Source organism: Balaenoptera physalus (genome assembly GCF_965194825.1).
Source record: "Balaenoptera physalus genome assembly, chromosome: 3".
Lineage (NCBI taxonomy): Eukaryota > Metazoa > Chordata > Mammalia > Artiodactyla > Balaenopteridae > Balaenoptera > Balaenoptera physalus.
Window position 1 is genome coordinate 70,576,554 of NC_138890.1, and position 23,984 is coordinate 70,600,537.

The window sequence follows — 23,984 nt, forward strand, 5'->3', positions numbered from 1 at the left end:
TAGATGAGAAAACTGGGGTGGAGACTGCTCAGAAAAGCAAAAATTTGTCCAAGATCACAGAGCTTGTAAGACAGGGAAGATAGGCTTGAACTTCAAGCTCCCCAACTCCAGGGGGCAAAGAAATTAAATGCTTTGCCTGATGTCACATGATGAATTAATGGAAAAGATGGAATTAAAACCCTCATCTTTAAATTCATTGTTACTTTTTTCCATTGGGAATAAAATCATCTACTGGAAAATTTTAGTTGGTAATAATTTGCTAAAGATTCTTGTATTTGCTGGTAAGCCTTACTGGAAGGGCAAAGATCGACCATTTCTGACCTTGACTTCCTATGTCCGTAGCATGAGTATCAGGAACAGACAATTAAAGGAATAGGCAATATGAAAAACAGCAAATAAATAGTAAAATAAATAATCTTGAAGGTAAATTTTAAAATGTTAAGTCAGTCTGGAATGTAGGAAAACCTTACTAACATACCACATTTACAGTAACAGCAGGATATACCCCAAGAGGAAACAGGTATGTTTTCAGGGTTTATTATTTTATTTTTATTTCTAATGTTTTTGTGTGACAAGTGTAATATAAAATTGTTAATATTTTAACATTATTAAAAAGTTTTATTTTAAAATAATCATGATCTAAATTGACTTTTGCAATCAGTGTTGTATGATTTTTGTTAGTCAAAGGCCAATTATTTTTTAACACCACAAAACTTACTCTAATTTTATAATGACATTCATGGAAAACATTACCATGTTCTGCATAAAAATAAAATCCTTCCATTTGTATTGGCTTCCCAGTTTACATTTTTTCACATATATCTCATAACCAGATGGTGAGAATCAAAGGCCAAATTAGGAGAGGTAGGTATTTTATATGAAGACAGGAACTATGGCTCAAAGAGAAGAGACCAGCAGAGAGTCATACAACAAGGGCTTGAAACTGAGCCTGTCTTTTGATTCCACAGCCAACATACTATCTGATGGCTTTCCACATAAAGCTAAATTTGTAGGGAAATTTAATAAATAAAGGATATATGTATTCTTAATGGAAATGACAGCAGGAAAGGTATAAGCAGATAGACAGAAAAAGATATGTATACTTTATATGTACCACTACCCATGAACTACGAATCACTAAGTATTAAAATTAGCACTTATAGTCTTTAATATATACGCAGTTCTAAAACTTTCCAAAATATTAATTCCCTCCTAATTCTACTAACATTTAGGTTGCTAATAGCTATTTTTTTTTATCTTACTCCCTCATATTTCTTTTTGTTTTTTGCCTTCTGTCTTTATTTATTTATTTATTTATTTATTTATTTATTTGGCTGTGTTGGGTCTTTGCTGCTGCACGCAGGCTTTCTCTAGCTGCAGCAAGGGGCGGCTACTCTTTGTTGCGGTGCACTGGCTTCTCATTGCAGTGGATTATCTTGTGGCGGAACACGGGCTCTAGGCACACAGGCTTCAGTAGTTGCAGCACGCAGGCTCAGTAGTTGCAGTACGCGGGCCCTAGAGTGCACAGGCTTCAGGAGTTGTGGTGCGCAGGCTCAGTAGTTGTGGCTCGCGGGCTCTAGAGCACAGGCTCACTAGTTGTGGCGCACAGGCTTAGCTGTTCCATGGCATGTGGGATCTTACTGGACCAGGGAACGAACCTGTGCCCCCTGCATTGGCAGGCGGATTCTTAACCACTGCACCACCAGGGAAGTCCCCGTCTTCATTTATTAGTTGGAATTCTTCTGGTTCCTGTCCCGGGCATTTGTGTACCTGATCTTCTGAATGAAGTAGAATATAAGCCATGCTGAAGAAATAATCATCAAAATAATAAAGGATATTGACATGAAGACTAGAGAGCCACGGCTGAAGTTCTTTGGCAGCATTCGAGTTCCAACCGCTATTGTCATTTGTACAGAGATGTTTTTCTCCAGGTAACTCAAAATATCCTTACCTCTCAATTCTGTAATCATGACAGCAATAAAATGTCAAGTGCCTGGATGAGTCATGGTGACTGGCTCCTCTTTGGATTTATTATTGTAGATGACCGCAGCAACTGCATTGTGGTAAGCAGCCTGTGATATTTTCTCTTTAAAGGTGCAATTTCCCCTCTGCAGCAAGGCAATCCACTGTTTGATGTTAGGAGGGACAGAGAACTGTGTTTGAGGATCACAGCTCAGATGATCAGCAAAGTCCTGAAGGCCAGAAGTCTTAAATCAAGGTTGTTGGCAGGGCCATCTTCCCTCTGAAGGTCCTAGTGGAGAATCCTTGCTTGCCTCTTCCAGCTTCTGGTAGCTCCAGGTAACCTTGGCTTGTGGCTGCATCACTCCAACCTCTGCCTCTGTCTTCACATGGCCTTCTCCTCTGTCATCCCTCATATTTCTATATTTGTAGTTTCTAAGCAGAAAAGAAAGCTCTGGTTCCTTGCCGACTTTTCTAAATGCTTTCATATTTAGTATGAGAATAGTAAACACATCTTTGATTTATTTCAGAAAAACTGGGTTTTAAAAGAGAGCTGATTTTCTCAACCATGTAATAATATGCTTCAAATATTTGGGGAAAAGAAAAAATTTAAAAAGTAAAAATATCTTTAAACTACTAGGTCTTGGAGGTAAAATCAGTTGTTGTGAGTGTTGTCGAGAAGACAATGGTAATGAAACTAAATCAGAACATCTTAATAACAGCTAAAATTCACGTTAATTTTAAAACGGCATTCCTTAGAGGTTACTATGTGTGATGAAAAAGTTTCCAAAGCTTAATGCTTTGAGAAACTACATCTTTCACAACATGTGAAATGAGGAAAACATAATGGTAAAACACTTGAAGTTATATAGAAACTAAGAAAATGAAAACACGATAAAAAGAACAAATGCTTTAAAAATATCCATTTTCAATTAGAAAAGAAAAGAATAAATGGTAATGCCCTGAATCAGGGACAAGGTAATGCCAATGCACTTAGCCTGTAACCGTCTTCAGACCCATTCAAAACATAACTGGTAAAACAAATAAACAAACAAGTTCAAGAGATTTAGGTTAAGTCAGCATCATTTAGTCTCCCCTATTGGAATTTTATTCTCTGGTACTGTTGCATTGTCTTTATCCTTACATCTTATCTAAATATAACAAGGAAACCTCTTAAAGCTTGAAAGAAATGATAGACTTTCTTTGGAGAAGATAAAGTCGGTGTCCTTTCATGTTGAAGTCTTAAAAAATCTCACGTCATCAATTTCAACATTTTCATTTTTTTACCCTCAAAAAACACTTAGGGGTTCACTGCAGGACTGTCCGAACATTACTAGTGACAAATTTAGAACAATCCATATGGAATTTAATGAACAATATTTAATATTTAATGAAAAATATTTAATAAATATTTATCAAATATTCAGGTGTTTAAAAATGTCTCTCTTTTCATGATGGGAGTAGAGCATAATCCGTTTTGTCGAAGTTTTAATATACTTTCACTACAGTACCCAGAATCGTAAGTACACTTTCTGGCTCCCAATAAATATCTTAGATTTTAAGAAAATAGAATAAAGAAACAGGATATAATTAATAGAAAACATATATACAAATATATACTAAAGAATATAAGCTATGCCTTGAGAATGTCAAAACGTGGGTGTTCCACATTGAGAGCTATAGACAAACTATATAGTGTAAGCGATAAACTAATGTTAACTTGAAAAATAGGCATCATACTTATGCATTATAACATAGGTCTTTGCTAACTAGGTCCCATCCCTTGCACTCTTTGGGCTCCAGATTCTTGCATCCAACTATCTATTTTACTTCTTACCCTGGATGTCTAATTAACACACCAAACTTAACAGGTCCAAAAGAAATTTAATTTTCATTCCCCAAATCTCAGTTTTCCTTATCTCAGCAAATGGTTTGCAATTTGCCTAGACATTTGAACCAGAAACCTGGGACTCATCCTTGAGTCTATCCATTTCTTCACTCTTCAATCCCTATTCTTGAACTAACAAGTCTTGTTATCTTTCCTTCAACACAGATTCCCAAATTGGTATAGTATTTTCCAGTTTGCCTTCATCTTTTTCCAAGTACTCTGATGGGAACAAAATCAAATGTCTCCTCCAGGGTCTACTGAGCCCCAGAAGATCTGGTCTATGGGTGACCCAGCTCCTTCACTTTAAACACTCAGGCTATGTCCTCTGTGGGCTGCTTCGTTTTCAGTTTATTCCATCCAGACTGCAGTCCCCCAGCTTTTCCATGGCTGGATCCCACCTGCCGTAACAATTCCTCAGCTCACAGGTCACCATGTCAATGAAGTCCTCCCTGACCATTCAATCTATTATAATTAGCAATGCCCCACTCTCACCACTCATTGGTCTCCATCACCTCAACCGGTTTTGTTTCTTCATAATATTTATCATTATCTGTAATCACTTTTCTTCATGTGTTTGCTGGCTTATTTTCTATCTCCTCAAACCAGACTGTAAGTTACGTGAGAAAAGGGGTCTTGTTTGTCTTCTGTGCCCCTGTCGACTCAAACCTACAACATTACTTGCATGAATGAGTGAGTGACATGATCCTATTCCTAGGTAAATCCCTAGGTATGGCAGAGTTATTTAAATAAGATAAACAGTGCAGCAAGAGTCCCCCAGAGGATCACTGATGTCTAGAGTTCCACCGCATTTCTCACCTCTCAATATTAAATGCAGCATTAATATTAAGAAAATATAAAGCTATACCCAATCATAAAATGTTGATGGTCTTCAGTAATGTAGAAAATATGGAAGATTGGAAAGTGGGGAAAGAGCTGCCTTCCTAGTCTCAGGGGAAGAGGATAATTACCCCAACACTCCATGACTAAGAGGAGCCAAGTACCTCAGCTTTTTTTTTTAAGGACAGTGCCGCTGCCAGCAGTTTGAGGCACATCCAGTGTTTATGCGGAAGGAAATTTTGTAACCAGAGTTTTTAAAAAGAGAAAAAAGATGGGGTTGGGTGGGGGGTGGTAAGTGCTTCCAGCCAGGGAAAACCAACCCTAGGATGTTTTTATACAACTATATACAAACACTCAACTCAGACTGTGGCTTCTGCCTGCAGGTAAATGTCCTTTGGAATATATTACTTACCTGAGATTGACAACAACTCTGGATATACTTAGGGAATATGTGGTTTTGCTTTCTTTTAAAGATTTATATTAAATATCTATGGGGCTTCAAACCACGACTCATGAGACATGCAATTTAATTTCTTTGAGGGTGTTGACCATGTCACTTGTTCACTCTGTGGCCCTACTTGAACCCACTGCTATGTTGGCTGCATAGCAGACACTGCCACTTCCTTTCAGGGGAAGTTCACTGAAAGGAATGAACACTGCACAGCAAGAAAGCAAGATCTCCTTGAAGGGATAAGATGTCATAACAAAATGACTTTCTCCTTTTCCCAATCTTTAATGCCAAGAACTGTTTGTACTCTTTCTGTGAGAAATCAACAAAGAGGATTAGGTAATACAACGCATCTCTGCTCAAAAAAATCATTCAGTTTTCCTTTGGCAAATCTATATTTATTTCCCTCTCTCCTCCTCAACTTGTCTTCAGGTAAGTGGTTAGAGATTATTACACAAACACTAGTCTTTCCTCAAAGAACTTTAATTAAGAATTACAATACTTAATAACTAAAAGCAACCAGGAGTTCTGCTTTCAGTTCTCAGTTCTCTCAAATTCTCTGCAGCTACAGTATTTTCCCCAAATCACTGCATTACAAATTCAGAGAGGTGAAAAGACTATTTCATTTCATTTAAAAAAGTCAAAGGAAAACACCTTGAAAAAAGACTTGTAGCAAATATGACAAACTGTTAATTCCTTCATTATATGAAACAAGAGCTCAAATGAATAAGATAAAACATTATGTGCCAAAGAGATAAATGAGTAAAAGACTCAGAAGAGGTATTTTAAAAGGGAAATACAGCTAGAAAAGTATCCCACCTTGCCAGTAATCTTAACAAAGAAATTAAAAATATGTTTGTTTCTGGTCTATAAAATTATAAATAAAATTAGAAATCTTTTCCTCATTTTTTAAAAAAACAGGACGTTCTTTGTTCAAACAGAATATCACTATGAAACCCAAGCAAGTTGGGTTTCATCTACCATATTTGACAGGGTGGGCCATGGAAACTGGCCTATTCTCTCTGTTCTCCATCCTACAGGGACTTCTGAGGAAGCTTAAAAAGCATAACGTGTTTTAGGTGTTACCCACGTAAGTAAAATGTAAGTGTTATTGACTGACAACAACAACAACAAAAACAACTAGTGTCTAGTTTTCCATGAAGGACACTGGAAGACCACTATTTTTAATACCACTCAGTATTGATAAGAGACTGTGCAGTGGGCATACTCCCACATTATCGATGAGATTCTAAATCACATCCACCACTCTGAACAGCAGTCTGGAAATATGCCATAAAAAAATCACCAAAATACCCATGCCCTTTGACTACCTTCACTTCTGAGGCCCTACACTGACTACATTCCATGAAGATACGAAGTACAGCATCGTTTAAGGTGGTAAAACTTTAGAAAAAAATTAATGCATGAATCCAACTATTCAATAAATACTTACAGAGCAAATGATCTTGCAAAAGTTAATGTTGCTAATAAAAGATGAGAGGAAATAAGAATGGCTGGGGGCACGGTCTAGAAAAGCCATGAAGAAGTTCATTAGGTAGTGCTTACTATGTCCTATACTGAAGGAGGCTTTCATTTTACTGGAGGGCATTAATTCCTTAAATTACATAGTCCAGATATCATATCATCAAAGAATACAATGAAAACTATAACAGAAAATTTGTAGCTTGTGGCATTATAATTACTCTACTGGGAATCCTCAGGTCTGATATTGGCAAAATCTCCTGGAGGAAAATAAAAGGTGAAAAAGCTAAAACACTTTTCTGGGACTCCTTGTCTTAGCTATGGATGTGGGGAATCTGTAGCTATTTGAAGTACTCCTGACCAAAAAAAGAGGAAGGATGGCTTCTCCCACAAGGAGGCAGGTCAGGAGTTAGATGGAAGGTCTCTCCATGGCAAACTCCAAGCTTAAATTTACAGGCATTTTGTAAATAAGATTATTCAGCTTCAGATTCTTCTCTGTGTTATCTCTCCTGTGTAATTCCATATCTTTAATAAAGTCTTATTTAAATGCCTCCAGCCTCATCTCAGTTGTGCTGTGGGTAAAGGAAGGCAACCTCTGTCACCATCCTTCAAGGGGGCTGGTTTTGATTTGATTACAGGCAAAGTCCCTTCCTTGTAGCCTCAAGAATGCTTAGACAATCAGACAGTGAAAAAATAAGCATCTCAAAATACAAATGAGACCAGGAAAAGGACAACAACTTCTGAGGGCAAAAAAGCAAACGAACTAATAAAGACAAGCTTTAGGCTAATGTAACTGTCTCTGCCGGTCTATTTTCAGAAGGGGGCAATTTATCATAATTTCATGGAAATGATTGCTTGAGGTGGTGGGGAGACAAGTGCAAATCAAAGCAAAGTTTCTTTTTAAGTTTACAGCAAAACCAAGCAAAAAGATATTCTAATGTAATCGCTTATTCAAAAGAAAACAAATAGAAAAACAAGTATAATCATTGTTATTAGTTTTTGTGTGTTATTTAAAGACCAGCATTTTAAAAGATGATCTAATTCAACCCTTGGAATAACTGCTTTCTGTAGACAGAAAATAATTTCATAATCAGATGCATGCTATGTTTACAGAAATTTTAATCCGTCTAAACATGAAGGGGACTGGATTACGAGTCTGTCTTCTCCTGCCTCAATATAAAACACATTAGTACATTCCTGATATCCTCCTTTTATTTTCTCTGACTTGTTTTATACTCATTTTATCTTGGGGTTTTGCATACATCTTTGTAAGTCAGTTAAACTATGCTCTGGAAGAAAATGGAGTATAAGCAAACAAAAATTATTTTCTCTCAATTATTTTCTTTTTCTTTCTGAAATTACTTTTTCTCTCTGACAATTACTCTTACCTTAGGTTGTTTGCAAAGGTAGCGACAAAGTTCTCCAATGTACTGAAACACAGTCACATTATACTTTCTGCAGTCGTTCCAAAATTGGCTTGCTGAAAATTTCTTCTTTAATACACAAGTAGCACCTACAAGAAAAGGTATAAAAAGGCAAAAGGGAAAAAAAATTCAAGGGCAGAATTAACATAAAACACAAATGATGTTGCTCTGTCTAGAACACTTTTGCTCACTTTCAAGGCTTTTATAATCCATCAGTGGCCATTTATATCAAGCTCATTTGAAAACATTAATCTTACAGTCCAATAAGTCTTTTAAAAATATTCATGTTGTAATTCTATATTTTGACTGTAGATATACTTTTTGCAATACATGGGATGAAAGAAGCAGCCAAAATAAGTAGGAGAATTACAAGTATTAGAGCATGAATATAGATAAGGTAATCCTTCTTCACAGAAACCAAGAATATTCACTTACTTTCGCCATTGAATATATACATAGTATTCATTTTTAAAAACTTTTAAGCAGTTTCAATATAGTTTGAGATTGAGAGTTAGTAAGGTAGAGTTAGCATGAAAGCACCAACAAAAAGGTTCATTAATGACTGCTAATTTTAACAACCTAATTTTAATAACAATGTAAGTCATATGAATATGTTCCAAGGAAAATGCTAATGTCTTGACCCTCATCTTTATTTATTGTGGGCATTGATCATATTTTAAATATACTATTCTATAAGATTACTTTATAGTATTTTAGACATATATAAATAATGGTGAATTATCTCTGTATATTATTTCTGGGCTAACTAGTAACAGACACATAATCTCAGCACGGTTATGAATGGAATCTACAGAGTCACCAGCTCTACCAACTGACTTCTTGGGTATCTGGGATACACTGTTTGCAAAGATAGCCTCAACAATTTCTCCTACGCCCTTACCTTTGCAATGTGAATTTGCCACCCTTCCCTTCAAGAAGTGGGGTCTCCTTCCCCACTCCTCAAATCTTGAATTTAAACTGGCTTGTGACTTGCTTTGATCAACAAAATGCAGGCGAAATGATCCACGTTACTTCCGACGAGGCTAAGACTTAAGAGCTACACAGCTTCTGAGTTCACGCTCTGGGAAGGCTCCTCCCACCATTTAAGGACAGGGGCGGCAACCACTCAAGGGTGAGCGACCACATGGAGAGGGAAGCCCTGTCAACAGCCAGATCCAACCACAAGGCCAAATTACTGCTCTTTCCACTTCAGGCATACACTGAAGTATGTGATGAAATTGTGTCCTTTTAATAAATATTTTTTTATAATTGTATAACATGCACACGATCACTCTGAATTCTACTGATAGAGTTTTGAACTTTAATGAAGGCAAGTTCCAATTATTAGGCATTTTGAGAACTTATGAAACAGGAAATAAAAGCTTACCTAACTCAATACATCCACCAATTCCCAGGAGAGATCCTGAACTATGATACAGAGGAAGGGTTATATAAATGATGTCATCGGAAGTACAACCAAAAGCCCATAATCCAGCAGAACCCTTCATAGCCTGCAGCTGACAAATCACAGCTGCTTTTGGGAGACCTAGAAGAAAAGAAAAAAATAAATAAATAATAGAATAGATACTATGCTGGTATCAACTACAACGGCAGTTGAGACAAAAATACATCAAAATAGTCTATATCCTTGGTAAAAGGGGCCATGCAAATGTCAGCTACAACTGTAATTAATCTCTAGAATCTTAGATCTACATAGAGTTAGAGATCTTGTAAGGTTCAAAGAGCCCTATCTGCTATAAAGATGCCAAAAATATATCATTCTTTCTCTGGTTCAACATATTTACCAAATAAAGCCCAAGTTGTCATGGGTTTTTGGTGACAGCAGCACATGTAGCTATGAACTCCAGTTTACAGTGACTTCCAGACACTCACCAGGGTTAACCTCAAGTCCGCCTTGCTGCTGCACCTGCTTTGACATTTTCTGACAGGCTTTGTGCTCCATTTCCATTAACTGGAAGATCTCATACACAAAATTGGCATGATCTTGCTTACCATCCTAACCAAAATTCATTTATTATTCAAAATAATTCATTTTTTCAAAAGAAGTTTCTGTGGCTTTTCCTGATAGGTTGGCATCTCACACCCTAAAAGAGTTTATTGTCATCCACATGCACAGGGAACCCCTCCAAAATTTCTTGTCAAAGCCATGTATAAAGATTTTGAGTGAGACTAGCATCCTTGATTCTTGATAATGCAATGCCTTTCTTTTCTTCATTGAGAGAATCAAATATTTATGCATTTTCTGCTTCCGAGAAGTTCCCACCTACTGTTCTTCAGTCACCATATTCCCTACTTTCCATATTGTTCCTGATCTCATGGCAACCCAGCCTTAAAAAAAACTTTTCAGTTGGAGGTATGTCGAAAAAAGAAGGATGCTTTATCTAGTTATTTTCCACCTGTGTGCTTATGTCACTCCTGTAAAGCACTTTAGTGAGCGAATTAGTCATGTTTTCATTCCTAATTTGGTTAGCTTTAAGTGAATAATGATCTCATTAATTTATTATTAAACCATTCAAGGTACTCAGACTTTTTGATAAAGGAGACAACAGATAGGGGCTTATCCAACAAATGAAAGTGATCAAAGGCTCATGGAGTTTTAAAGAAGGAAAGAAGAACCAACAGAATAAATGAAGCTTGTTAAAACTGCAATTTAGAGTCCCTTCTTGGAAGAGTTAGAAAGCACATTAACATATTAAAGCTTTCGACAAGCCCAACAGTACAGAAATGTTACTATTTTTTCAATGATGTTTCTCAAGCTCATGTGGTCATAAAGCCCCTTTTCAACTTCTATTTCCCTTCTTTGTAGGCATGAAGGGACATGCTGTGCCACATGCTTGGAGAAATGCTACCTTAGATGGTCTCTGGAGTCCTTTGTTCTTCTAACTTTCTATGAATCCCTAGCATTGAAACTCTCCACATGTCCGCAGATGTGAGGAGGCCACTGGGATAAGATCCAGGCATAAAGGTGGGAGTGAGGCTGTGTCCAGTGAATTGGGGATTAGCAGGAAGAAGGAGGAACAGATGATATCAAGAGAAAACCAATTCAGGGGCAGGCATGAAAAAATCTGGGGAATTCAGGGATAATTTTGGAAAAAGGAAAGAATCCATAAGATTAAGGAGAAGGAGAGACAAAAGTAAATAGAGACTTAGATGGTGATAGCAACTGGCCCCAGGCGCAGCGCGGAAGGCAGTTCTGTCTTCTTCCTCCTCCCTCTACTTACCGGAGTGCCTGAAGGCAAGGGGGCTCTGTCCAGGCTTAAATAGCCTTTCCTAGAGATCTTCAGGCACCTAACCAATTTCAGTGAGCAACAACAGAACTAGAAGTTGGCAGACTGAACACATACATAGGCCAAAAGAATGGAACTGGAGGTGACAGCAACACAATTTTAGAAAGGCAGATGGGGACTTCCCTGGTGGTCCAGTGGGTAAGACTCTGCACTCCCAACGCAGAGGGCCCAGGTTCGTCGGGGAGCTAGATCCCATATGCGTACCGCAACTAAGAATTCACATGCCACAACTAAGACCCGGTGCATGGAGGGAGGGAGGGAAGGAAGGAAGGAAGAAAAAAAAAAGAAAGGCAGATGGACAACTGGTGACTGGCACAGCAGACCCAAGAAGATGAAACCTAAGCTGAAGCCTTGAAGAAAGTTGGTTTGCTCCCACAGAACCCCAGTGAGGCTCAGAAACTTGATGACCAGGTACCCCCCAGAGTGGAATATCAATATGGAACTATAAAGAGGGAGCTAAATGGGAGTTCTGTTTAAGAAGCAATTCCATCAGAGTCATAGATAAGGGAATCACCCCTTGTTCATCAAGATCTCACAGAATCTCCCAGGTCAAAGACACGTGAATGGTATAAAAACTGACCTCAATCCTTTCCTTACTCAGAGACATTCTAGGTCTGTTCCTGGGTCCATGGATATAATATTTTGGTGAGCTTGGGCAAACAGGATTTCATAGTAGTAAAATGATTAGGAAAGATTCAACATAATCCAAAATGCTCCCTTATAACCTGCCTGAAAGGGTCTATGAGCAAACTCTAATGCCATCATTTAACTTTTCCAAGTCTCATTTCTTTACATCACTTCGTAACTTGCACCAACACCTTCATCGTTATCAACATTATAAGATTTTTATGTGAGAATCAGTGATTTTTATGATAATAGGTGACATACTAATATAAAGTTTCATGTTCATTACAATTATCATCACTTAATTCAGCTCTGGGTTTTGAGTTGCAAAACATCAGCTTATATTAGAGAGAGAGAACAAGAGAGATGCTTTTAATAAAAAATGTCAATTAAGTCTCTAACAAGGCTCAACGTGAGACAGGCTGGGAGCTGGCGCCTGGGATCCTTTATTGGAGTTGCTTCACCTTGAGCAACAGAATACAAAGAAACTATAAGGGACTAAAAATAACTGCATGCATGCACAGTTGAGGCAATTATGAACAATAAAATACAAAAAGGCCACAAATCAACTGCCATTTCTGAGGTGCCCGGAGCAAAAGCAGGGTCCTGCACATGATCCCTGCACACAGTACCACCAAGGGGGTGGGCAGACCACCTAGCCACCCTCCAGCCCAACCCACCAATCCACCCCTACCCTCACCCTATTTAAGGAACCAGTCCCTCCCTCAGGGAGTGAGTAAGGGCACCTGTTACTTGTTTTCACTTCCTCATGCTGCAGCATGAGTCCCAATAAAGCCTAGCATGAATTCCTCATCTGACCTCTTATCAATTTCTATTGAGTAGAACTTAATCAATTTCTATTGAGTAGAACTTAATCAATTTTTATTGATTAAAGAGTCCAAGGGCCCTAGTCAGTAAAAAATGTGATTTTGTTACATTCTTTGATAGCTTTGTATTTATAAAGCATGACATCTACTATATGCCTAATTCTGTATGTTGCTCTGCTCTGATCTCTACAAGACCCCATGTTGCTCAGAACTTTAAGCTAACAAGAGATGATTTTTGTATAACTTTCCCTGTATAAGATCATTCACAATCCAAATTTGGAAGAATGTCAGTAAAGGCTTTTGAAATTTTAAAATGCAAAACATAAAATAAAATAAAATTACAGCCCCAGATTGCTTCCTCCACACTGGTGTAAGATCTGATATGTATTCTCTGGGAAAAGATAAGCCTCTGGAAACACCAGGAAGAAGACAGGTTGAACAAGTAGGGAGAATAAGAGAAGTCTGCATCCTTCTCCAGCTCCCTTTTTACACTTGACTAGTTTTCCCTTCAAGATTCTTATCTGAGGAATCTAAAGCGCCCAGAAGTAAAAACTGACAGTCACGAATCTCCCAACAAAATGTCGTGAACAATGAAACTAACCAGCCCACAATCCCACTCAATCACACAGAGCTTCTAGTTAGGATTTGGTTTGTTTTTGTGTGTGTGTGTTTTGGTGGCTGCATTTTAAATATGCACAGCCAAAGGTCACCAGATACTTGAGGAAATCCTCTAGGGTAAAAGAACAGAGACCAACATCAAACAAAAGATAAAAGGATGTCAGAGAAAATAGAGACAAGGTAGAGAGGAGAAATTTTCAAAAAATATTAATATTCTGAGAGGTATGAGACAATGAAGTATCAATAATACAAAAATAACATGCTACAAAATGAGAAATATTAAGAGAACACAAGGGCTAAAAGATAAATCCCTCAAAAAGTAAATCAAGGGGTCCCATCAGTGAAAAACAGATTTTGTTTTTGGCTGACTGCTAAAAGCTAAATTTTAGAAAGTAATCTATTGTCAAAAGGTTTACACCTTCCCATCTTGATTTTAAAAGCATGTCAAACAATCCACATCAGATGCCATAAACGTGAACTGCAAGAGGAAATGGTATAATCTCAGTGAATGGGAATTGGATTCAAAAGGGTTTGCTTTTGCTTTTTAGAGCATTCCTAGAATGCTCTAAAATGTCAAGGCAGTTGCTTGTGTTTAACTGTGAACAAATAAAAATTTATTGTTTTACACTTAAAAAAAGTAAATCAAAAGGTAAGAGAAGGAAAATAGGATATAAAAGATTAGAAAATTAATAACTCAGTGCAAGGAGGCCAATCTTTAAAAAGTTAGAGTTCCAAAGATAAAAGAACAAACAAGCAAACAAATATAATAGAAGGAGGGAATGGGCAGAAAGAATAGAAATAAAGAAGGAAAAAGAAGAATATGTAGACACCTTTAAAAAAAATTTTCAAGTACCTAGACTTGCAAGACATGAGTTTCTAGATTTAAAAGGCTTACAAATTTACCAGCAAAATGGATAAGACTGATTCCAGTACAAATAATCATGATATCATAGACTACTGAAGGCTAATAAAAGATTCTAAAAATCCCAAAAAAGAAAGAAAGAAAAACAATACCAGGTTGCAAGTAAAGGATTAGAAATCAGAAAGAAAAAGACTTCTCAGTATGTGTACTGGAAGACAGAAGATAAAAAAGCAATGCCTTCAAACCCCTGCATCAATATCATTTCTAATCTAGAATTCTATACAAACAAGTGTAAGGGTAGAAAAAAACACTTTCAGGCATATAAGGACTTAAAACGTACCTGCTAAATACTCTTTATCAAGAAGCTAATGAAAGCAGTGCAGTGATAAAATGAAAAGCAAACTAAGGAAATGAATTTAGAATCTAAGAATCAAGGGATCAGAAAAAAAGAAAAGAGTTGAAGGGAATTCTCAGGGCGATGGTGAGGAATGAACCCTGGACAGTAAGAGAGCAACATGTCAAGACTGGAATCGTAGGGAGGAAAACTCTGGGAGAGATGCAGCCAAGAACATGGGCTTGACAAAATACAGACTAGCTTTTCAATATCTAAAGGTGAGTTACTTTTTGATAAAGGGATGGGTACGAACCATTTATAGGTATATAGAAAACTAAGCAAGCAAACAAACAAAAACAAATGATTAATTCAAGGTTGGGGAGAGTTTTACATGAAAGGAAATAAATATAATTTTGTTATACTATAGAGCTCAGCAAGAAATAGTATTTACTAAGTTAATTGATACTGATACCAATCAAATAAAAATTTATGATGAAACAATATTAGGGTGATGTTGGGGAGAGAAAGTATCTGCACCAGAGAGAAAGAAATGAGTGGAGGGAGAGAGTGGTAAAGAAAGAAGATAAAATCCTCATTTCCATTGTGGAAAAGCAGTACATACTTTTTAGTAGGTACCTATTAAGTATCCAGTAAAATACTATTAATAAATCTATTTAGATAAATGGAGGTGATTACAGAAAGAAAGATCTAAAAATACTGAATGTAATTGGTTTCGGGATGGAGAAATAGAGGGGTAAGCAGGGTATTTTTCTCTAAAATTTTTAAAACTATTAGCATTTTTCATCTCTGTGCTGTATAACTTTAATACAAATAAATATCAAACAGAAAAAATTAATAGCACTTTTGCTTTCAGCCTGTTGTGCAAATGTACCAAACACTCTGGTTTTAAGAGATCTTCAAGAAAAAAAGATGTTAATAGTCTGCTCCACACTATTCTCTTTTGGGGTGAGGAGGGGGGTTGGAGGGAAGGGGGGAGTGGTAAAGATTGTTTTGAAGACCAGAGTCACTTTCTATTTTTACAAGAAAACACCATAAAGACAAATTGGTCAAGTACCTTCCCTTGGAAGTTTTCAAAGCATATAATTTCCAGAATTTTATTGTCTCTTTCAAAGTCCAAAGTCAGTCTGAATTTATGCTGGTGACTTGATACATATTAGCATTTCCTAGTTCACTTATCAAAGCTGTTGCAAACAAAGTTAAAAAGAAAACCACAGTCTACTCTCCAGTATAGAGGAGATCATTGTTAGCCTCCAAATAGGAAAAAGAAAAAGAAAAAAGTAAGAAAACTTTACCAATGCAATAGTAGTTTTGCCTACAATACTACCTGTGCAAGAGAAATTAGTACCAATATATTTTTTTTTTTTTTAAATTATCTCTTTATTTATTTTTGGCCGTGCTGGGTCTTCATTTCTGTGCGAGGGCCCTCTCCAGTTATGGTGAGCGGGGGCCACTCCTCATCGCGGTGCGCGGGCCTCTCACTATCGCGGCCTCTCTTGTTGCGGAGCACAGGCTCCAGACGCGCAGGCTCAGTCATTGTGCCTCACGGGCCCAGTTGCTCCGTGGCATGTGGGATCTTCCCAGACCAGGGCTCGAACCCGTGTCCCCTGCATTGGCAGGCAGATTCTCAACCGCTGCGCCACCAGGGAAGCCCCCAATATTTTTAATATGCCTCTAATTCAAACTCCCAGTCATCTTCAAACTAATTACAAAAGCTTACTTAGACTACCAAAAATATCATTAAATTTTTCTTAAGACTCAATTAAGTTTAACATTTCTTTTGAATTCTCAAGTAGTTTCATATTCTTTGTGTGTGTGTGTTGTTGTTTACCTAAAAAAAGGAAAGTTTAGTTACTTGATTCTATTTTGTATCCTTCCTCAAATCTGCAATGCCTTCAAGATTTCCTGCTTCTCACATGTTCCAATCAACTTATGGAAAACGAGGAGAGCCAGCTACAGGTGCTTCAATTGCAGCCATACTTGGATTGTGCTTAGGATTTAACATTTTATACAAGAATATAGAAAATTGTTTTAAAGTAGACTAATGGATTTTTTAATCCAGCAGGATAATTACAAACTATTTAAACTAATCTTTTCATTTTATACATTAGGCATCTAAGGGAAGCTAGCAAAGATCCTGCCGAAGAAGCCGGCCAAATTCCACACTCTGAGCAACTGGGTTGGCTCAAGTCTTCACACATTCCTGTGCCATTTGTACTACCAAACTTGAAGAAAATCTTTCCACACGAGACAATGGCCAAGTGAACATGGTGACTTGTCAAGTTAAAGTTAAAGCAATTACCTTTTTCATCCAAGTTTGGGAGTTCAAAGATCTAAGAACCCCAGGCCTTCTTGGATGCATGCTTTCTGAGATGTACGGTGACTATGAAACCGAGCCCCCCTAAAACCAAGTTCTCTTACCAACTTTATGATTAATCTCTCTATATCCAAAGCTTTGTTCCCTTTCTTGTCCCCTCTGACCTCAATTCTGGGCTAACTGAACAATAATCAACCAGAGTCAGATGACTAAAATTGCTCTTGCGGATAACACAGTTAATGTACTCAAGTAGCTATTATAGATATCATTAACGTGTAAACTCAGGTTGTTTCTCCAGGGCGAGATGAGCTCACAGACCCTCAAGCCATGGACCACCTGGTCAGAGAGTTGTAAACCAGAGACAGCCTGACTCCCCGAAACTGTCACAGAAATGTCACAAGCTGATGATTAACCCTAGCTTCTTTGTTCTTCCGCTTTAAGAAACTCCTAACTCAAAGATCAAGTTGGAGTGGATCTGAGGCTGGGCGCCCTGCAACAAATCCTTACTGGGCTGCAGACTCCCACTGTCAGAGTGTGGCTTTCTGTGTCAAGGGCACATGAGTTCTTTGCTCAGTTACAACTACACGTGGCAGAGATTTGCCTGAAACTGCTGCTTTGCAAATATGCTGCATTCTTCTTAAGTTTCAAGAACAAATGGTTCTTACCTGTTGTTCCAGAAGTGAAAATATAAAGATAAGGAGCCTTGAGGTTTGAGGCAACATGGTGGCTGTGTGGCACCTGGCTGTCAGATGCTGTGCTCAGTTTTTCTTTGAGTGAAATTATGCCTTCCGGAACAGACTCTTTCATTGCCCAAACACTGATATCTCCTGGGAGGCTCGGAAGGATCTCCTCTATAGTTCCAAGCAAATCTGAAAGCCAAAGGATTAGGCATAAGTAAATAAGACATAAATCTCAAAGCACTCACCTTGTGTGTTCTTTTGCATGTTGGAACAGGGATGATACGTAAATACAACGCTTACTTCCTTTTCACGTTGGATAAGTAACATCCCAGCCATTTTATGAGTATGTTTCAACATGACCAAAGGAAAGGAAAATCTAGTTATTACCTGATGTAATCAATGCAAATAGCCCAATTCAAATTGAACTTTGGAGATTCCATTATCCAGACTGTGTTTTTTCCCCCAATTTTTAAATAAAACTCTATTTTCGTACTTTGCTTTAAATCTAAATTCAGGACACTGCACTAAACACATTCTCCTTGAAATACGACTCAGTAGCTCATTATTCCAAAAAGCCATCTGTCTGTCACTGTTTAGTTCTACTATAATGTAATGATCCAGGAGAAACACCTGACCGGATTCACAAGATTCACAAGATTATGGCTTAGAAACCATTTCAGAGTGAAAAGTTAAATGAGGAGATTCAGAGATGCTCTTTTCTCTGGATTAGAATAATTAAACGTAAAAGGTCTTTGAAAGCAAAAGGAGAAAAAGAACGCCTTCCAGAAAAGGCAGTAGGATCCACGGTGCACAGCAGGCTATGACCATGGCAGGTGAGAGCCGGCTGGTGAAAGCAGAGCCTGTGTCAGCAGCAGTGGGATCCAAGGCCTGGCTAGAACCAACGTCAAGCAAAAGAGAAGGCAGAGGAGTAGAAAAGCCAAAAACACGGGTGTCTTCAGGCCTGAAGAGCTTAGGGGTCCTCACAAGATCAAGGGTCTGGGTTGAAATTCAGACTGGAGAAAGGAAAAGGGATACTTCTCTCAGGAAGCATCTACCGTACACGTTAACAAACGAGCAACTGTGGAAGGGAGACTGTTGAGTCACTCTGGGAGATTGAATCAGACCTTCTTAATTTGATCTTTAATGTAGGAGAAACTGTCGTCTGTCCAGGAGGAGGGTAGTGGTAGAGAAGGAGGGAGATGGAAGGTGGGTGCAGGTCCTGGAGAAGGAAATATTCAGCGTGAAGGTATCTAGCACTCTATGGGGCACAAAAGAAGCAGAGCATCGGCATTCCTTGGATGAGGTGGAAGCGAGCGAGGCCTCATTTTTTTCCAGAGTAGAGAGACAAACAGTTATTTATATTCTTTAAATTCCTTTAAAATGTAACACTCCTTTCCTTTAACATGGATCTTTAACAGTGAAGATCCACTTTCATGTTCTACATGGTGCTCCAGTTTTATTTTCGTATTATAATACATCATACTTTTCTAAGATAAAAGCGATTTCTGAGTGCTATATTATTTATCTTAAAATCTACACTAACATCCACGGGGATATTAAGCAGTGGCCTTTTAGAGTTAATGTAAGGAACGCCAAAGATTACCAGCAACCACCAGAAGCTAGGAAGAGGCAAGGAAAGATTCTTTCTTAGATCCTTCAGTGGGAGCATGGCCCTGCAGACACTTTGATTTTGTACTTTTAGCCCCCAAATCTGTGAGGGGATGAATTTCTGTCATTTTAAGCTACCCAGTTTGTGTTATTTTATTACACCAGCCCTAGGAAACTAATTCAACCAAGGTCACAAGTTGGCAGACAGAACTGTCAGTCTAACCTAACTCTAAAACCTATATATTACCTCATTAAAGAAATCAATGATAAAAAATGTTACTAAATGTAAAATATACCCTGGTCAGAATGATAAGGTCCATGTAAATATAAACCTGTCCATCTAAATAATTACATTTTTAAATAATTTTTAAACAAAAAATAAAAAATAATCACCAGATATATTCTATTTTGAAGCTGAATTCAGGGTGCTGCATTAAACATCTTCCCGGAAATGTAAATCACTGTCTCGTTATTTCAAAAAGCCATCTGTCAGCCCTGACTTAGTTCTACTATAATACAAAACATTTGAAAAAAACTCATGATTTACCGCCTCAAAATCCATAACCCAAATTGTTCACAAAGAAGCAGCAAGAGAAATACATCAAATAGGACTAGGAAATTCACAATAAAACCCGCAAGAAAACTGCAAAAACACAGAAAAATGACAAAGAGTTGAAATATCAGGGTTGGGGAGGCAAACTGGGGCTTGAAATTTTTTGAGTTAATTTTTATTTCTTTAACAAATCCAAATAAAATGACCTGTAAGATCCCAGAGAAAAATCTATTTGTACTGAGCATACACAGCATGCTGCTGTATACAGATTGCTCTGGTGAGAAGAAGAAGTGAAAAATCACAAGGAATGCCAGGGGAAGGACGAGTCATAAATAAATGAAAAACCAGGACAAGCAAATGATCTGCACTTGGTATCTTCTTTTAATTTTTAGCACTAGATTTTGTTTAAATGATTCTCCCGGGCATTCTGAACATATAAGGATAAGTCTCTGACTTGACCCATTTCATTACCTTAATTTCAAATTTCTCACCTGGAATTGTAAATTCACAGCACAAACTTTATGTGTTCTTAATAATATGTGTGTCTAAATTGGCAAAATAACTACAAAGAAAGTTACAATATGATTAACTGTGGCCCCCAAATCTTTGTTAGAATTGTAGAGTCTAAAAAAATCAGAGTACTTACAAAGAGCAATGACTTTTACAAGAAAAAGGAAGTGAGTGGATTTCCTAGGAATCAGAGGAGATACAATTTAATCTCCTTCATATATTAAAATGAAATTGACTTAGCTGAGACATTTAGAATTATCAAAGAGAATTTTATCTAACCATATGATTTCTTCAATAGTGGTAGGAAGTGTGGATGAGGATAGCGAAAATTGAAATAAAAATTTGAGAAGTCTTGTAGGGGATAAAGAATCATTATTTACTTAGCACTGTCAATCTTTCTTAATCAAATGGAAAGTTTTAGTGTCATTTTACAAGTAAATTTTAAATATTAAGTCCCACCAAAAAATAGCATGTGTTTAAATACTTCACGGTAACTTGTTTGTGTTTCATGAAGATTTACTCTTTAGGGAAGTGTCCTACCATTGAAACCCATAGAACTGTAAGCACCTCAAAATGATGCCTGTCCTACTTCATTCTGTCACTGACTGTGCCTGGCACACACACCGTAGGTGCTGGATATGGAATGGAGCTCTGTCCACTGGAGGTGCAGGTCTTACCAGTAAATTACCATAAGAAAATGAGACAGACGACAATTCTACGAGATTTAACAAAGTCTGCACTACAGGAGAAGACTGAATCTCTCTTTTCAAAGCAATAGATTCTTCCAGGAAATACACACTGTTCCTCGCATATACAAGGCACTGTGTTAGGAGGGGTTGCAAGCGTAAAAAGAGGTAAATTATGATCTCTGCTTACAATCCTTTAGTACTGTTTGTACAAATTAATTTCTTGTTTCTACATCACTATTATGCCTCTTATTCACATTTCTAAGACTATGAAATCAATGAGTAAAAATGTAATATATTCCTCTAATATGCCATTAGTGTGAATTATGTTATTCATTCTGCATTAAAAAACTTTTTTTTTTAAATTGAGGTATAGTTGATTTACAATGTTGTGTTAGTTTCTGGTGTACAGAGAAGCGATTCAGTTATACATACCTATATATTCTTTTTCATTATAGGTTATTATAAGACACTGAATGTAGTTTCCTGTGCTATACAGTAGGACCTTGTTGTTTAGCTATTTTATATATAGTAGTGTGTATCTGCTAATCCGAAACGCCTAATATATCCCGCCCCCCTTTCCCCTTTGGTAACCATAAGTTTGTTTTCTATGTCTGTGAGTCTGTTTCTGTTTTGTAAATAAGTCCATTTGTATCATTTTTTTAGATTCCACATATAAGTAATATCATATGATGTTTGTGTTTCTCTGACTTACAAAAATTATTTTTAAATTATCTTATTCTACATAAAACAAACTAATAGGTATTTCAAAGGTATTGCTTGTAGCTCTTAAAACACTGGCAAACATTTAACTTTAAACTTTTATGTGTTAATACAACTAATATGAAATTCAGCTGCACAGGGTTAACTTGAGCTTTCCATAATGCAAAGCCATATTCACACAGAAACCAAAGTGAAGTTGTAGGTCTCATCACATGCTCATAACTACCATCCTACTGCTTAACAGCAGCTCAACAGGTTTCTCAAAGAACACATGGGTAGGCTATGGTGTCTAAGAAAACTGATGCTTAAGTAAGCAATGTCCTAAAGCCACGTATATCAGGATGTAGATAACAAAACTTCTTATCAGGCCAGAAACTAATTTCATCATCAATAATGTGCCAGCTATTTTTACAAATATTATTTTATTGATAATCATAACCCTAGGAAGTACACAGGAGCATAAGCCTTTCATCAACATATGCTTCCCTGAAGCACCTTTATTAACTGCCCTGAATACGAGCACACAAGTTTGTAAATGGGTTTATGGGTTTTCACTTTCAGCTGTCCCCACATCTTTTGGGGAGTAGACAGTGTATTTATTATTGGCAAAATTGTGCAAGAAAATAAAAAGTAGAATACTTCACTTGACATTATTTCCAACACATCTCCTATTGCCAGTAAATAATTATTACTCAGATGTGTGTTTCTCCCATTCAGCCTTGCCACTTCTCTGAGGAGGCACAATCCTTCCTTAAATTGTTTTTGCTTCTGTCAGTATTCAAGCACCATTCCCTTACAGTAAACACATGTTCAACATATACTGTACATAAGAATCCCAGGGTTGGTATCCTCATAATCAGTAAAGAAAATAACACATGCTTAGAACACTACCTTTTCCAACTAGTAAACCAGGAAGCCACTTAAACTTCCAATCAACAGCAGTTATTTTCTTTTGGAATGGAGGTAATCCTTGACAGAGCTGAGTCTAAAACGGGAAAAAAAAATGCAAAACAGCCATTCATTCTACTACACATAAAAATTAAAATAGATATGTGAGGCTATCATAGTACGTGGATAAAATACTACAGGTTCACATGAGCCATGTCTTATCTATCTGAATATGTATTACTTTCTATAGAACTTTCTACAGAATTTAAAGGGTCTTATTTTTCCTCTACCTCTCCCTTTTGGTCTTCGAAAAGAAGATGCCTTTATGGTTGAAAGTCGTTTGGAGAATTACAATGGCTTGATTGTTAACTGGAATATTTGCCCTGCACAGTCTGAATGCAACAGATCATAAAAACGAACAGGGTAATGCTGCATGCATTACTGTAAGTCTAGAGAGCTGACATAGGATTGTACTTCTTGTGAATAGAAACACAAAACCCAAGAATGCGGAGACACAAAATACTACTGAACATAAAGTAAAAACGTTCTGGATAATATCAATATATATTTTTTAGTTATCCGCTTATAATTATAATGATTTAATATGTGATATATTGAGAAAGGAGAGAGTGCAAAATACACACATGCAAGTAAATCTGAAATTCTGTGGATGTTTAGTCTAAACACTAAAGACTACAAAGTCTAAAATGCTTTGAGTTTTGGGGAGTCATGACTCTAACATTTAGCAACACTGATATAAAATAACACAACCAGAAATTCGATTGATATATCTACTGCCAAAATCAGCTACCAAAAGAACAGCAGAGGGACAATTCATGGGCAAAAATAGGCAAGCAAGTAAACAGTTAGTGAATGCCCATATGTACCTTACAGTTTTTCATTAGGTCATTCAATCACCTATTCATTCATCCAGGCAATAAATATTTATTGAGCATCTCCTTTACACTAAGTTCTGAGAATTTAGCAGCAAACAAAACAAACTTCCTTCTCTAAGAGCTTACATCTGAGTTCTTGGCCATTCCTCAGAGCTACACAAATATCTATACGTGAATTGGCGAACAGATCTTTACCATTCCACTGAGTCACTGGGATAGCCAGCATACAGTGACTGAGGCAAGAGGATTGGTGGGAAAAGTGATGAAACAAAGTAGACGAATGGATGGAAGAGATGACAGAGAGAGAAGGAAAAGGAGCAGGGCAGAGGGAGGGGTGGAAAGTGAAGGGAAGAGGAAAGGAAAAGATGGAGATGAGGGAAGGAGCAGGAGCAGAAATGAGGACAAAGACCCAAAACCTGTGTACCCAACAGGTTTTGTGATTTAGCATCAGAAAATCCAGGCTCCAGTTCCCACACTGCCTCTCCTAGAAGTAG

At 37.3% G+C, this 23,984-nt stretch overlaps 1 protein-coding gene across 5 annotated transcripts in view; it reads right to left on the bottom strand.

Moving 5' to 3' along the window:
- Positions 1-23,984, bottom strand: part of SLC27A6 (solute carrier family 27 member 6) — a 57,615-nt gene that overhangs the window by 28,490 nt on the left and 5,141 nt on the right. For all 5 annotated transcript variants that reach the window (XM_082457866.1, XM_082457865.1, XM_082457864.1 and 2 more), the window contains exons 2-4: positions 17,612-17,815; positions 9,426-9,584; positions 8,003-8,127 (exon numbers count right to left, since the gene is read on the bottom strand). In XM_082457866.1, the coding sequence (XP_082313992.1) occupies positions 8,003-8,127; positions 9,426-9,584; positions 17,612-17,815 (488 nt within the window). The remainder of the gene's footprint in view (positions 1-8,002; positions 8,128-9,425; positions 9,585-17,611; positions 17,816-23,984) is intronic.